General features: G+C 38.9%; 1 protein-coding gene across 6 annotated transcripts in view; it reads left to right on the forward strand.

Annotated features, from left to right (window-relative positions):
- The window catches only part of OCIAD1 (OCIA domain containing 1), a 33894-nt gene that overhangs the window by 14022 nt on the left and 3698 nt on the right, over positions 1 to 16174 (forward strand). For 5 of the 6 annotated variants that reach the window (XM_044418054.1, XM_044418049.1, XM_044418055.1 and 2 more), the window contains 5 exons: positions 1949 to 2002; positions 4489 to 4536; positions 6092 to 6218; positions 13953 to 14158; positions 15931 to 16062. In XM_044418054.1, coding sequence (XP_044273989.1) covers positions 1949 to 2002; positions 4489 to 4536; positions 6092 to 6218; positions 13953 to 14158; positions 15931 to 16062 — 567 coding nt within the window. The remainder of the gene's footprint in view (positions 1 to 1948; positions 2003 to 4488; positions 4537 to 6091; positions 6219 to 13952; positions 14159 to 15930; positions 16063 to 16174) is intronic. The other variant, XM_044418050.1, reaches the window with a different exon arrangement.

Here is a 16174-nt window from a genome sequence, read left to right on the forward strand (position 1 = left end):
ATATCCAATCCCGCTGTTTCACATAGACCATTGAGATAGTGCTGGCATAAGCAATCTCTAGCATCATGCCAGTAAGGTGTGCTGGCATGATGGATTTCCCTGGACAACCTGTCATGCCAGTATGTGCTATGGGTGCTGTCCTGAAAGCCACTTAATGTTAACACCATGCCAGTGGCATAGAGCAGCAGCATTGGATATTGGCCCAGAATCTTTAATTTCTTTTGTAAGCATTTCAGTAACGAATTCTATATAATATCCCATTTAACTGTCCTTAAATAGTTTTTATTTCTGCCTCCCTCCCCCACATGCTCACTTTAGGTCAAAAACTTGTGGAATATTGGGACAAAAAAATGAACATAGTATAAAATTTTACTTGCTAAATACAAGTAAAATAAACAAGCTAAATCTGATCTCTCTAGGGCAGGAGAGGGAAACTTAGGGCCCTCCAAATGTTTTGGCCTACAGCTCATATCAACTCTATCTAGTATAGCCAATAGAAATTATGGGAGTTAGCAGCCAAAACATCTAGAAAATCACATGTCCATCCATTGCCTTTCTCTGCTGCCTAAGACATTCAAACATTTTCCAATGCAAACAGATTTTCCTATGCAAATAAAATATTTTCTGGAAAACTCTGAAATCTCTGAGCAGGGTGCATTTCTCTGTGTGATCTAATATTTGATCCTAGTATTCACTGTAGCACTGCAAGAGATTGTAATGTATACTCATTTTCCACACTGAAGGAGTTAGACTTAGACTGTGAATTGAATGCCATACTGGAGGCATTCAAGAAGCAGATGGACAGCCATCTGTCAGATGTTTTAGTGTGGAGTCCTGCATTGAGCAGGGAGTCAGATTCAATGGCCTTATAGGCCTCTTCCGACTCTATTATTCTATGATTCTGTGACTTCCTTGAGGCCACCCAGTGGATTTTTTGGCCAGGGGAGGGGGGACACAGACAGTTGAACTTGCTTTTTCTTAGTCTAGTGTATTAGATATATATAATTTTGAGGTCCTTTCCACATGGGCACCTCTAAGCGCATTGTTGCACAGTTGCTTTGCTGAATACCACTATGCTGATTCTAGCATTGATGACACTTGCCACTGCAGTTGAGGTGGCCCATATACTTAATAGTTGATGAACAGTGGATTGGCTGCTGATTCTACCCATCCCCAACTCACAATAATATTCACTTTGCCTTTCTTAGGAAATCTTTGCTGCTGTAGATGTAAGACTAAGTTTTCAAAATTAAAAGTTTTCAAAAGAAACACAGAGATTTAAATATCCTTTCTAATCTTATGCTTACCTCTGCATTAATGAGAGCTTGAAGCTGCCTTGATAGTTTATTTATTAAATAAGCTTATATATATCTCTTACTTATCTATATAAGAGAGCATAAATCTAGTGGATGGCTTTCAAACAAATTATATAAATAATTAAGTTAACAATAGAAAATAAACTCTTCTGAATCAAATGTTGTAGCTATTAAAAGAAACATGCAAACAAACAAACTTAATCATTGACCAGGTACCAGGGGAGGTGGTGGAGATCCCATTAGTGAGGGTGTTCAAGGAAAGATTGGACAGCCACATGTTGGCGACAACATGAGAGAAGCCGACTGGAACTATGTTTCTATGTATGCCACAGACTGTACATTAGCTATATTTGCCCTACCAGCTATAATGACAGAATATTGAAGGGGCTCTGTATTTCTTAATGAAGGTATTTTTGCAGAAGGTCCCTTTATCTCTAAATGAATGAAAGAAAAAATTTCTGGCAATGTGTACTTTAGAAAGAAGCTTATTCGGTGTAACTCTGAATGCATTTACTCAGAAATAAATTCCATTGAGTTTACCAAGACTTACTCCTTAGTCAGTTTACAGAATAGCAGTCTGTTGAAAAGAAAAGTTTCCATACAAAGATTTTTTTTCTTTCTCTGTTTCATAGCCCTTCCTTTTTCTGCTGTTAGCATGATGGTCACTCAGATGTTAATTCAGAAAGGTAAGTTCCAAAGACACTTAATTGGATGTGCATTCTTCTGTGTAAAACTGTTATACTTTAGAAACCTGAATCTTCTCTGCCAGTCTTTAAAAATTCTTTATAAATCTCACTTGAAAAATGGGGTCTTACCTTTGCCAATTATTTAATCTAATAAATGGGGTCACATGCACTTTTGCATATTCCCCTGAGGGGAACATCTTGGGAACAAATACAAAAAGTGGGGGAAACCTTAGGTTGAGTTCCTTGAAGAACTTGCTGTGAAGGGGATGAACAATGTACCACCCCTTTTTGTAAGCCACAATCACCTATGTTTTTGGTTACATCTGGTAGCATGCCATTTGACAACTGTCAGATGCAACCAAAGGAGAAAAACTTGCAGCTTCTGGGCAGTGCCAAGAGTGGATACCTACTGGACTTTTCCGGCAGGCGTCCTCTTGTACTTTGCCCTCTCAAAGCTTCCCATATGTGTATAACTGCAACTGTGAATGTCTGTAGTTGTGCAAGTACACACAAAGAGAATTGTGAAAAAAAAAACTTTAAAATCGCTTGATGACCAGGGATGACATCTCCAAGCTGTTGCTGTGGCACTTTGAAGCTGTCCAAGCAGGGATCATGAAAGTTGGTTTGATAGCCGGCTTCTGCAATCTGAGAGAAAAATGTTTTATTTATTTTATTTATTTAAACGTTTTATACCCCGTCCACCACTTTGATGTCTCAGGATGACATACAACAAAGAACAATAAAATAGCAAAACAACAGTTTAAAGGGAAAAATGGTGGGCTCAGAAGAGTTCACAATTGTGGTGGGGATTGAGGGAAGTTAGTGCCAGCTCTTTTCAAGTGCAAATTGGTCCCTGAGTGGCTGTCACTGGCAGGTGTCTAGGCGCACTTGGCAAGAGTGGCAAGTGGTTTCTTAATTCTTGCCAAGAAAGTCAGTAGTCAGTCCTCTGTACCTCCAAAGTAGACAGCACAGCAACCCATTGTGGGTACCACCGCTAGAACAACCAATGGGTTGTCAGGGTGGCTTGTTACCTTCATGTAGGTCACTCTTCAGGGATCATTTTGAGCTTGCATAAAATGACAGCCCATTGTGGGAGCAGCCTATGTTGGGTTGTCATGTTGTGCAAACTTAGTCATTGCTTAATTTGAAGACAGAGGTTAACAGTGCAATTCAATGGATATCTAACCACAGGTAAGGGGTTTTTTTTAGTTTGTCAACAAGTGTGGGCCTAAAAAAACCCAACATGGGCATTTTGGAAGATTCAGGTTTAAACATTAGTTCAGGTTATTGTTTTTTTCAGCCTCAGTGTGTAGCATTAGGATGTAAAATATTGCAAGCTAACTTACTGGACTATGATGCTTGATAAGCATGAGTATTACCAGAAACTGTTGCCTTAATGCAACTGCAAGCACTCTTTGCATGTATAGATTTTCTTCTTATATTAAAGTTAATGCAGCAGTCCAAATGAATAGTCAACCTTCCACACTGGGGTGTAGGGCCCCTGTGAAAGTGGAAAGAGTGCAAATATCTCTAGCCTTCCCTTCCACCTCCATAACTCTTAATACTATTGACCATATGTGTACTGGATTGCTTCTCCCTCTTTCTCTCAGACCTCAGTCAGATCCAGCAGGGCTCCTCTATTAATTACATTCTTATTTTCTTATTCGCTGCCCTCCCTTTCACTCACCAGTGCCTCATCTTTGCTCCAAAGAAATGCCGGACAGATTTCTCTCTCTGGATGGGCAGGAAAAGAAAGCATGCTTTGGAGGCCCTCGCTATCTCCCTTTTCATTATCTTTCTATGGTGATCACAATTTTCTAACCAGCAAAACTTTTTTAAAAAATCCATTTAAGTATTGAAAGCAAACTCATGAATCAACTCCATGAAAGTCAAGGTTCAACTGTATAGCTCTTGACTATGCTGTGGTACTATGTTAAAAAGCTAGTATGTTATTTTTTAAAAAAAATATGCACATACAATACAATCCATGTGCAACTACAGGCTGGAGTCTTAGAGCCTACTTTTGTGAAAGCATTACTATGAAAACACAGCATGCTAGAAAATGGATTTTAAATTGGCCTAGTATTTAATTCTTTGCTGTTTCACAGGGAGGTTTTTTTGTCATATAACTAGTTCAAAACACTGATCATCATTTACTCTTTAAATAAGAGAGAGAGTGTGCTGTAGTGGTTAAGAGCACGGGACTGCAACTCAAGTGATCTGGGTTCTAGTCCCCACTTAGGCATACAGCCAGCTGGGTGACTTTCAGCCAGTCACAGGCTCTCAGCACAACCTACATCGGGATAAGATTGAGAGCAGGAGGAGAAGAATGATTTGAGTTCTTTAAAAGAAAAAAAGGTGGATTATAAGTCTGAGAGAGAGAGAGAGAGAGAGGAGACAGTGCTGTTCTTTGCATGTTTAAATTCTTCTGTTTGTATTTTTACTCTTTTTCCCTGACTATGTTTTTCCCTAACGTTTATTTTCAGGAGTTCTTACAACTCATACAAGGTTCGGCTCATTACCAAAAGTTGCATGTGAGTTTTAATAGTATATCTTATTTTATTTGTACTTAATGGTTCCATAGCTGAGTAAGGGTTTACAGACTATTTCATGAGAGACACTCTGTGCCACTAATAGCTGCATGACAGGCATGTGGGGCTGGGCTTTGACATCTTGAAATTGTGGTTTTGAATCCTGGCAGAATAGAGTTCCCCAGCAAAAAAGCATTCCCCTAGAAAGTTGCCTTATGGCATATGTAGGGAAACGGAATGCATAACTTGGATTCTGTGTGTGTACTTGGGGAAAGTTGCTTGGATGTGAACATGGATATGTATGCTTGCTTTAATGAGTATGAGAAAGCTTTTGACAAACATAAAGTTAATTGAGTTGTTAGTAAACAAAGGTTTTGTTTCAAGGGATAGCTGTATAATCAGAAACTGTACTTGCATCAAAAAGCAGCAGCAAAGGTTAAAGGTCAGATGACAGGCTGTAGAAAAATGAAGAGGAGTTTGATAAAGGGCTGTGCTTTCAGCATTGCTTTAAAAATTGCTTTTGTACTTGGAGAACATCTTTAATGAAGTACTTGCTGATCTGAACATAGGTATCATTGTTAATGGTGAGGTTATCAATAATATTTGATAGACAGATGATACAGTATTGTTAGCTGATAATTTAGACGGTCATGCAAAGATTACTTGACAAAATCAGTGAAATAATGACCACATCTAAAGATCAATGCTAACAAAATCAACCCAGAAAATACAGTTACAAGTTCAGAGTGAACATGCGGAATTGGTTGATAAATATAAATTTATTGATATTTGGTTGAATCAGCAGTGGGGTCATAATAATCCAATAAAAGTTAAAATAGAGATGAAGGAGCTTTTAATGATTAAAATTTAGTATCTAACAGAAGTTAATATTCCTGAGCCTTACATATTTTTTGATCTATCAGACTCCATAGCATGAAGGTTAGGTAAGTAGGTACAGAGGGCAGCTTTTGCAAACAAACTATACTCAGTGATATTGCACAGCACTGAAATGTATGCTAAACAAAGTAAAGAACATGTTCTTCATCTCTCAGGAATGTAAAATCCAGTCCAACAGGGAAATTCATAGCATAGTCCTATATATTCCTGTACATTTCTATTCAGCGATTGAGTCACTTGCTCCCAAATGTGTGTCTAGGATTCTGATCCTGGTCTTATAACAGTGAGTTCCTTAGGAAGCATTATTGCTCTGCTGGCCAATATTCAAAAAATCTAGGTATTCACTAAGAAGTATCTCAAAGTTTGTTCTGTGCTTTTAAAACAGACAATTCTCCACTGTTGTAGTTGCTGTCTGGGAATGTCTGCTGTCTACTTACCTCAGCCACTTTGTAACGCCTCTGTTTTGTTGCCATGGAGATATATGGTGGGTGGGGGGAGTTGTGGAGACATAAGAATTACTTCTTTAGCTCTAAGCTAAAAATTTGTTTGGCTTTGCATGTGTTTTTGTTGTATTTCATGTTAAACTATCATATTCTTTAAAAAATAAATGCCATAGCCTCAAGATGACTTAAAAAGTGTTTTACCTTCTTTTGTAAATAAGTTGCTGGCTTCATAGGGTACATCGGAGGAAAGTTTTCCTATGTGAGTAAATGCCAGGAGAAGTTTAAGCAGCTAGAGAATTCACCACTGGGAGAAATGCTGAGAAAAGGTAGAACAGTTCCACATGAGTAAGTAATCTTATGCACTCAAAATGGTAAATGTTAAAAAGGGAAGTTTGCTTTGAATATATACATTTGAAGTGATCATCAGTTGTTTGTTTTGGGGGCAGGTTTGTTATTTCTCCTGGAACAATTCATTGTATGCTTCCAGTAAACAGTTTGTTCCATATATGAGTTGCAACATCAGTCTGACATCTTGTGGCTTTTCCACTATAAAAAACTTATTTTAAATTAATACATTAATATTGATGGTTAATGGTGTTGCTTGTGATTGTTCACTTTTGAGTTTTCTGTAGAAATATGAAGTATGATTATTGTGGGAGTGATGATATATATGAAATTTTGGGGCATTTGTTGTTTTTGTTGTTTTTTCAAGAAGTCGGTTTGCCTTAGAAAGAGTTGTAAGATGCAAAATATTTGAGCATGATCTACTAATAGTAAAGTACTTTGAAGTCTGGTGGATTTAAATGGAAATACACAGGCAAGTAGTCAGTTCTTCCATAGAAAATGGAGAGGTTTCATAATTCTTGAATTTTCTAGAACATAATGAGATAAATGTAAGTAAAGAAAATATATTATCATCATTTAATTGGGGCAGTTTTAATGAAGGACAATTTCCAGTCCTTCATTTTTAGTATTTTTATCTCCTTTGGACCTGGAGAAATAGTAATTTGAAAAGTTAACACAAATATAAAAAATTGAATTTCTTAACGATTTGCTGTCTTCAACTTCCTTGTTATATACAAAGTCACATGGAAAAGGATGAAAAGTTTTAGATTGAATTTTGTTAATCTATATGCATTCTAACTGTTTTAAAAAGTTATTTTTACCCTCGAAATCAAAATATTCAGACAATATTCTAGGCAATTGCATTTGATTCTCATTCTGTTTCTTGTATAATTAGTTGATTCTTCCACCCTGCTCAACATGTAACCTTCTCAATCTCATAACCAACATTAAGGGAGCAGGAACAGGCTACTTACAGGATTGCATCTCCCTCCCTCCAATAGCTTTCTGTGTACGCACAGATTTCTCTTGCTGTCTTTCACTGCTTAAGTTTACACTGACAGCCATTTAGATTGACAGTTTCAATTTTTAACAAGATTTGAAGGAAGCAGTTGAAGCTGTTGGAAATATAACCTTGGTTAATACTAACCATTGTTAAGGTGGTTTTCAATGTAAGATGTAACAATGGTTATGTCTGGTGGGGGAATGTTGGGTGGGAAAAAGGCTAGTTCTGAGTTGAGATTCCATGTTTTAATCTCATTTACCATGGAGGTAAATGTTGTGTGTCTGGCAATCCAGTCTGAGGGCTAATTTTTCTTGATGTAGGCTCAGCTGAAGCAGTTTCTAAACATACATAGCATAAGCAGGGTGTGGGTAAGTGTGCCAGTCCTGAAGACTCCCCCACAAAAGGCATTTTGGTCTAAAACAGATGCATCCTCTGTGCAAATTGAAAACTAAAATGAAAATGGAAAACTATGAAAATTGAATATAACTACATTGGAAGAAATTTCAGTTATGTGCTTTTCCTCCCCAGTAGCTTGAATTTATTGCAAGAATAACAGTGAGGAAGAAGAGGGGTTGGGTGTCGAAGGAAAGGAGAATAGTTTTCCATTTGCCTTTTTAAAGGCAATAACTAATTAAATCAAGAGTGGACAACTTGTGGCCCTCAGGAATTTTTTTACGTACAGCTTCCATGATTTATCACCTTTGTCTCTGCTGATGGGAGCTGTAGGGCCAAAATATATTGAGACACAAGTTCTCCACACTTGAACTAAACATTCCTTTTCCCCTAAACCTGTTTCCTGTTCTGCACTGTGCCCTCAGTGATTCTGTCAAATGATTAAAGTATGGGCTGGGCTTATAGCATAAACAAGAGAATCAATGGTAGACTTTTTTCACCCAAGGAATTCATTTTAATTTGACTTGTCATCCAAGTTGCCTGTGTATTGTAGTGGTTTTTGAAGCATACTTTTAGCATAGATGGACCATCTAACTCTTAGGATAAGACACCAGTGTTCTTGAAAAATTTAAATTCTGTCTTAGAGTGCATCTAGTGCATCCCTGTTTCAGGAAAAGACTAGCAAGCTTGCCTTCTGCCACCACTATTTCAATTAGTTCCCAAGGAACCTAGGCTTTCCTAGAAAATCACTCCACTGTCCATCTATCTATTTATGTATCAAGATCATATATACATAGCAAAATATAATCAGAAAAAGTGAGTTTAACATTAAATGATTCAAGGAGAGATGAAGAGAGCTTGGACAGTGCAATTGATGAAGAGAACTTGGACAGTGGAATTGTTTTTGGCACAATGTGATTTAGCAGAACAGGTTGGGAGTTAACACTAAGTATAAACTTTATGGTCCTCCAGGCTAAGAAGAGGTAGAAGGAGTATTGTTGAGGCTCTGAGAGAAGAGATTTTTAATTCCTTGTTTGAACCATTTATTTATATTGTATCATTCCTCTAAGGAGGTGTGACTTTAATTTGGTAAGTCCTTTGTCTTCCTGTAGGAAAATGAGTTACAAAACCTTCTTGTAGTTCACTGTGGAATATACTTAGCCAGGACTGTTGTGCATTTTGTAAATCAAGTCTATTTTCAGACAACTCAAATTTTGTCCTGAGAAAGTCTGAATCCTACAACATACACATACAATTCTGGTAGACATGGAGGAGTGGCAGTGACAAATGCTAAGCACTGAAACTGTATTTGCTAATATCTGAAAATCCTCTTGGATAACATATGTAAGCACCAAGCTTTGGAGCTTTTGTCCATGTACTTTACTTAGCCCACTATTTTATTCAAAAGGGCAAAAAACTTGCTACTTAAAATTCAAAGTTGAGATTCTCAAGATGTGCTTTCACAGTGTAATCCTGAAATACATGTTGCCCTGCTCTTGGAGAGGCCAAGTAAAGTGTTTTATTATTACGTACGAACATAGTCTGTATTAAACAGTAGCAAGCTACTCAGAGGAGAAAATGAAATCATATACCTTATCCCAACACACAGACTTGAAAATAAGTATGATTTTGAATATTGAGACCTATATGTTCTGTGCTCAAAAAAATTCTGATTCACTTTTTCTGTTGCTGGCTGTACACAGCAGATGTTGCTGTTTGCAGTCTGGCAACTATCTCATTTATATGCTTCTGTGGTGGTTTACCTGCCTTGACTCCAAGGTACCACTAGTAGCATTGAGAGCATGGCATGAAGCTTCACAGTGTGCTAGTGGAGTCTTTACTCCACAAGTGCTTTTCAAACATTACAGACCACATGGAGATCACTTGCTATGAGGACAGAATTGGAAAATTCTAAACTCTGAATAAATTAAGCAGTCCCATTTGGAATTCTGACCCTTCTCTGTTCTGAGAGCTAAGCACTGACGACAATGAATTCAGTAAACCAACAAAATGAATATTGTGTACTATGTTAATTAAAAGTATCTGCTTCATAATGGTTATTATTTTGAAAAGTCAGACCCAAAAAACCCCTTACTTTTCCTAGACTTTTTCAGACTCTGACTTTAGTGAAGTCTATCAATGGAAAGAGTTCCAGTGATAGGGACTGCAGCTGGAAATTTCTCTGATCTTGTGGTGCGGCTGTGGGATATGGAGGTTTTAGTCAAGACAGCTTTTCTAGCTCATCTTGTGGAAGAGGTAGGTTTTGTGATATTAGACTCTTCAAGCTAGCTTAGCAATGTGAAGGGGATATATTTTGCTAAGATACAGGCTTTCATAGAAGCTGAAAGTGTGTTAGCAGGTGTAAAAGGTAGCTGGTAAGTGGAGTGGGAGTTCAGGACAAAGGAAAGGGTGTAGGGTAGGACAGGTAATATAGGGATGAGATAGTGAATTAAATTGATTGCTGAATCCTGCCTCAAGTATGCCAGTTTGACTCTTCACAGGACATTGTCTATGTAATTGCAAACTGCTTTCTAAAAGAAATAGATTAGAAATAGTGCTTTTGAGCTTGTGTCAATGCAATTTCATATGGTAAGAGAAATATGAAAAGCTTCTATGGAAACAGTATTTTATTCAAGAAATCATTTCAAATACTTTTAAAAGTGCAGTGTAATTTCTCAAACCTTACTTGTTCTGCACAGCTTCCAGAGTAGCTGCTGCTAGGTGCTTATTGTGCAGAAGAATATATGATTTATAGAAGATACATTTATAAACATCTTATTTATGTGTGTGGTCATGCTGACTTGTCAGTGATGCATCTTGAGGTATATGCATATATTTGGATGCCACATCCTCTTGTTGTTAGTCTCGAAGTCGTGTCCAACCCATTGCGACCCCATGGACAACATTCCTCCAGGCCTTCCTGTCCTCCGCCATCCCCCGGAGTCCACTTAAGCTCACACCAACTGCTTCAGTGACTCCATCTAGCCACCTCATCCTCTGCCATCCCCTTCTCCTTTTGCCATCTATTGTTCCCAGCATTAGACTCTTCTCCAGGGAGTCCTTCCTTCTCATTAGGTTGCCAAAGTATTTGAGTTTCATCTTCAGGATCTGGCCTTCTAAAGAGCAGTCAGGGCTGATCTCCTCTAGGACTGACCGGTTTGATCGCCTTGCGGTCCAAGGGACTTGCAGGAGTCTCCTCCAGCACCACAGTTCAGAGGCCTCAGTCCTTCGGCACTCAGCCTTCCTTATGGTCCAGCTTTCACAGCCATACATTGCAACTGGGAAAACTATAGCCTTGACTATACACACTTTTGTTGGCAGGGTGATGTCTCTGCTTTTTAGTATGCTGTCTAGATTTGCCATAGCTTTCCTCCCCAGGAGCAAGCGTCTTTTAATTTCTTGGCTGCAGTCCCCATCTGCGGTGATCTTGGGAGCCTAGGAAAATAAAATCTATCACTACCTCCATTTCTTCCCCATCTATTTGCCAGGAAGTGAGTGGACCGGATGCCATGATCTTAGTTTTCTTAATGTTGAGTTTCAAGCCAATTTTTGCGCTCTCCTCCTTCACCCACATCAAGAGGCTCTTTAGTTCCTCTTCGCTTTCTGCCATGAGAGTGGTATCATCTGCATATCTGAGGTTGTTGATATTTCTCCCAGCAATCTTAATTCCAACTGGTGATTCATCCTATGCAAGACCAAATGAGGTCTCTAGTGCTTCATCTGATAAAATTTTGTGGGCTCAGATTCAGATTTTGAGGTCCAGTGATGTGGATGAGGCATTTGAAGCATCTGCTTGCAATATTGATCCTCTTCCATCATGGTTAATTTGAATTAGCTGGAGGGAACAGAGCAGGTGGATCCAGTATGTGGTAAAGTCTTCGCTCTGTGGTGGGGTAGTGTGCTTGATAATTTCAAGGAGGCTGTGGTATGGCTGCTTCCCAAGATACCCCCACTGAAGCTTGAGATTGTTAACACCTACTGCCTTGTTGCTCAAGGAAGATGCTTGAGAAGGTGGTGGCTGTGCAGCTTCAGAGGCTCTAGGAAGAAATGGATTACTTAGAACTTTCCTAGTTCAAACCTGCTTTGTGGACTGAATCACTCTGAATCATCTTAGTCACTCTGACAAATTAACTTTATCAGAAGAGGGACCAAGAAAGGGCAAGCCTGCTGTTTCTCTTTCATCTTGGTGACATTTGATACTGTTGACCCATGGTTTTACCAGTTCTGTCAGTTGTGTGAAAAGAGAGCCTGCCTCTTGGACATTACAGTCTGTTCAGACAGAGTTGTCTGGTTCTGAGAAGGACATGGTAGAACAATGGGGGGACTGGTTGACAATTTCAAGTTTACCTAGTAAAGTCTCTCCAACAGAACATGAGAATCTGCTCACTTCGGAAAGGAAGGAAAGCTTTTCAGGGTTGGAGTGGGAGCAGATGAAGGAAGTGCTCCTTGGTCTGGACAGGAAATGGCAGGTTAAATGAGCAGACCAATTATGATGTCTCCAGAGTTCCCACTGTCCCGCCCACAAGCAGCTGGAGGTTCTCTGAGAGTAGATCCAGACGCTTTACTGAAAGGGAGGGACGGGGGGGGGGGAGTTTGAATTCAACTTTTTACATGGGCAGATGCTCCTTCCACATCTCAAAGAGATTGCTAATGTGCTATAACCACTTAAGTGTTGATGAAAGCTCTGCGCTTCTAAGGTTTGGGTCTACTGAAAGGGAAGGAAAAAGGGAAGTGACCTGAGCATGGCAGGTTGGGAGTCAGGTGACAGCGTACTACAATGGTTTCATTCCTGTCTGTGGGGTAATATCCCCTGGATAGCACTGGAAGACCATAGTCCCACTGCACTTCAGCTGTGGGGTCCTGCAGGATTCTGTTCTGTCTGCAATGTTTTCAGTATCTATAAAGATGTATAGAGCCTTTGGAAGATTTGGAGTAAAGTGCCATCAGTATGCTGCTGATACCCAGTTCTGTTTTTCTGAGTCAGGAGGGGGCTGTGCAGGCTCTGGACCAATTTCTGGATGCAGTGGTGGATTGGAGGAGGACCAATACACTGAATCATGTCAAGATGAAGCCACTGTGGAAAGATGTTTTCTGTATCTGGAAATTAAGGAAGTTGCCTGTACAGAATTGGGTTACATTCCCTCTGAGTGTACAAGCGTGTTGCTTTGGGATGTTCCTCCATCCATCACTGTCATTGAAGACAAAAGTGACCTCCATGATGAATGCATTTTTTGAATTTCCGTTAGTTTGCCAGCTATTGCTCTTCCTAGTCTGGCCATGCTGACCCATCCATTGGTAACCTTGGTACCACCCATTGGTAAGTTGAACTATTGCCATGTGCTTCATTTAGGATTGCCTTTGAGGCTGGCCTAGAATCTGAAACACATGCAAAATGCTGTGCTTAGGCTGCTGAATTTGTCATGTTACACCGGTTCTGAAAGAGTTGCACTGGCACCCAATAAATTACCAGGGCAAGTTCAGTGGAAAACCAGCAGGGATGGTCTTTTGACAACACTGCATTTACCTGGGGTTCAATACATGGCATCTTGAAAAAAGTGTTCTTTATATAGGCAACTGAACTGTGAAGCTCCCCATTCATTTAAGGGTGGCATCGAGTAAAAGTTTTCAATGCCAGATGGAGACTGGCCTTTATCTGGACTTTTGCTGGCATCAGTTTTGCTCTATCTTATAAACTTACCTTTCTGTTCTCCACTGGTTTTTGTTTGTTTGTTTTATGGGTCAATACTGTGTAACTGTATTGTGTCTTACTGGTTTCATATCCCACTTCAGGTTTATTTTATAATGAAAAACAAAATAAAATGATTTTCTTAGCTATAAATATAGGCAATCTATCTAAAGTTGCTTCACCATTATAACTTGAAGCTTTTTTAATCAGAAGGACAACATTGCATGCTAAACAATTATTAAAGGTCTATGGTTGAGCTTTAAATACTTCTGGAAAAGGGGGAAACCCTTTAATTAAAAAAATGGGGCAGAAGTTACAGAATCATCTTTTTTATTTCTGAACCTTTAGCTAAATTAAGGTATCCACCTGTTCTAATCTTGAAGCAAACCCCTCTGCTCTGCCCTCTCAGAGCATCTTTCCTATCTCCATTTCCTTCCACTGTAGCTCTATCTCACACCCTCCTCCAGTTTGCTTACCTCTTTTCACTCTTTTTATTCTTTTGTATAATTGGTTCATGTAACCAAAAATGGTTGGTCCCAACTAAAATATCTGTTTGCTGCATAATATAATTATAAATTAACATAGAAAAAAGAGAAGTTCAAATATTTTGTAAAATTGCTTTTTATTAACTAACATGTGTCTTTCTCTTCAGATATAACTCCCAGCAATCAGGATTTTCAAAGGTGCCATCACCTTCAGAAAGTGCTCCAGCATCAGTAGCAGAACCATCATGGTCTTCCAATTACCCTGCTGATAATTATGAAATGGCAGACTTGAACTCCAAATATGAACCAGTCCCATTTAGTTCTTCTATGAATGAATCTAGTCCTACTGGAATAACAGATAGTGTGCCTCAAGGTAGAGTTTGTCTTGAACTTTATAATACAGTGAATGATTCCCCCTGCCCCCAGTGAATAGGGAATGTATACATTAATTTAGCATTCATCAGGCTCGGAGGTGTGAATATCTCAGCTTTAAGACAGTATTAGCATAAAGTTGTATGTTACACTCAGAGATCTGCATTCCCAAGTACGTATTTCTGCCCATTAATGTGAATGCACATGGGGGGGCAGATTTTCAGGGAGGATTGCCAAGCACAAGGTGGACACTTAATTTTTTTTATTCCTGCCTATTCTTTGCAGTCGATTCCTTTGCCTTGTCTGTTCTCCTGGCAAGTGGGCTTCTTCTAGCCTTGGAAACTAGCCAGGAATTCGTGTGTGGGAGGATTTATACACACCCTGCTGCCTTCTAGTTTCCACCTTGAATGCCCTCCCACTGCTGTGTTACATGTGGAAGATGGAGTTCTGTTCCCTTGTGATATATATCTCCTAAACAACTGTATTGGCATATATATTTGGAGTATTAAGAGCATTTTTGTTCATCTGTTGTGTTTAATGGCACACATTGCCATTATGTTGTCAAAAGTATTGCACTGTTGATATTACAAACTGTAGTATCACTTTGAAATGCCTTCTAATGACTAGTACTTAATCATACTCAACCTTGAGTAAGTAATCAGCAGCATTACATCTTCATTGGCTCTAGTGTAATTAAAAAATACTCCCCAAGTATTCCTTTAAAGGGTCCTGCCTTCTAGATTATAGCATACTGATATGTGGAGAAACTGTATCATTGTATCTTATATCCAGTCTGTTATATGTTCTAATAAGGACTCAGAATTGAACTGAAGAGCAGTTTCTTACATGTTAATTCAATCCTCCCCATCTGTACTAGCCAGCATGGCCAGTGACCAGTAATTATGGGAGTTGTAAACCACATTATCTTGAGGGAACCAGGTTGGGTTTACTTGTCATTGGCCATTTCAACTATGTGACATCCATTCTTTTATCTGAATTTACAAATCTTACATCAGAAGGTTTATGTGCATGTCATTTGTGCAGACACTCTCAGAGACAAATGATATATTCATCTGAGCACTGTAATGTTGGACAAACATTCATAGAACTTGCAGTGGCAGTTTTTGTGAAGTAGGCATGCTCATGATGCAGAAATCTTGATCATGGACTTGGGTTTCCCTTATGTCAAGTTATGCAATGTCAGTATGGCCCCAGGCATCATTTCTGCACAGTATGTGTGGGTACCTGTGGCCCTCCAGATGTGATTGCATTCCAGCTCTGCTGACTCCTAGCTAGCATAGCTAGTGGCCAAGCGTAATGAGAACTATAGTCCAACATCTTGTGGGAAGTGCAAAGGTTCTTAGCCTTAGTTGTTTACAAATGAATAATAAAGCCAGACTCCAGTTACTTTTGTTTACTAACCTGTCCCAGTCACAAGTACTGTGAAAACTGTACTGTTTGACAATATCTAACTTATGGTTAATTTCACTGTCTCGACCATTGACAATTATATGGAAGCTGATTTGACATATGCATTTGGTGTTGAAATTTATGGAGTATATATAATGCTGCTAAAATCTTAAGCAGCTATACTAGTTGAGTCTGCAGGAACTGTACCTTCAATCACTTTTCTTCTACAAAAGTCAGAGCCACTTGTTGCAGTCAGGACAGTTGCTCAAAAATGAACGTAGTATCTTTGAAAAGACATATTCCATCCATGTATAGTGTTATCTGTTCATTTATTTTGAGTGTGACCTCTTTTGTTGTCTTAAGAATCTGAACCATCTTCTGAAGAAGTTCCAAAAAAGAGAGGAATCACATATGAAGAACTCAGGCGCAGAAATAGAGAGATGTATGAGGCAGGAATAATGCAAAAGTCAGGCCTTCCATCAAAGTCATCTCAAGGTAAATTATTAAATAGTTGAAGTATTTGGTAATGTTGTCTGCAGTAGTTATGTCAAGGGCAGAGTTTCATGTCTTTCTACTAGAGACTCAGTACTGTTAAGGACTACACAAT

Source organism: Varanus komodoensis, unplaced genomic scaffold, assembly GCF_004798865.1.
Source record: "Varanus komodoensis strain SLA01 unplaced genomic scaffold, ASM479886v1 scaffold9, whole genome shotgun sequence".
NCBI classification, from domain to species: Eukaryota; Metazoa; Chordata; class Lepidosauria; order Squamata; family Varanidae; genus Varanus; species Varanus komodoensis.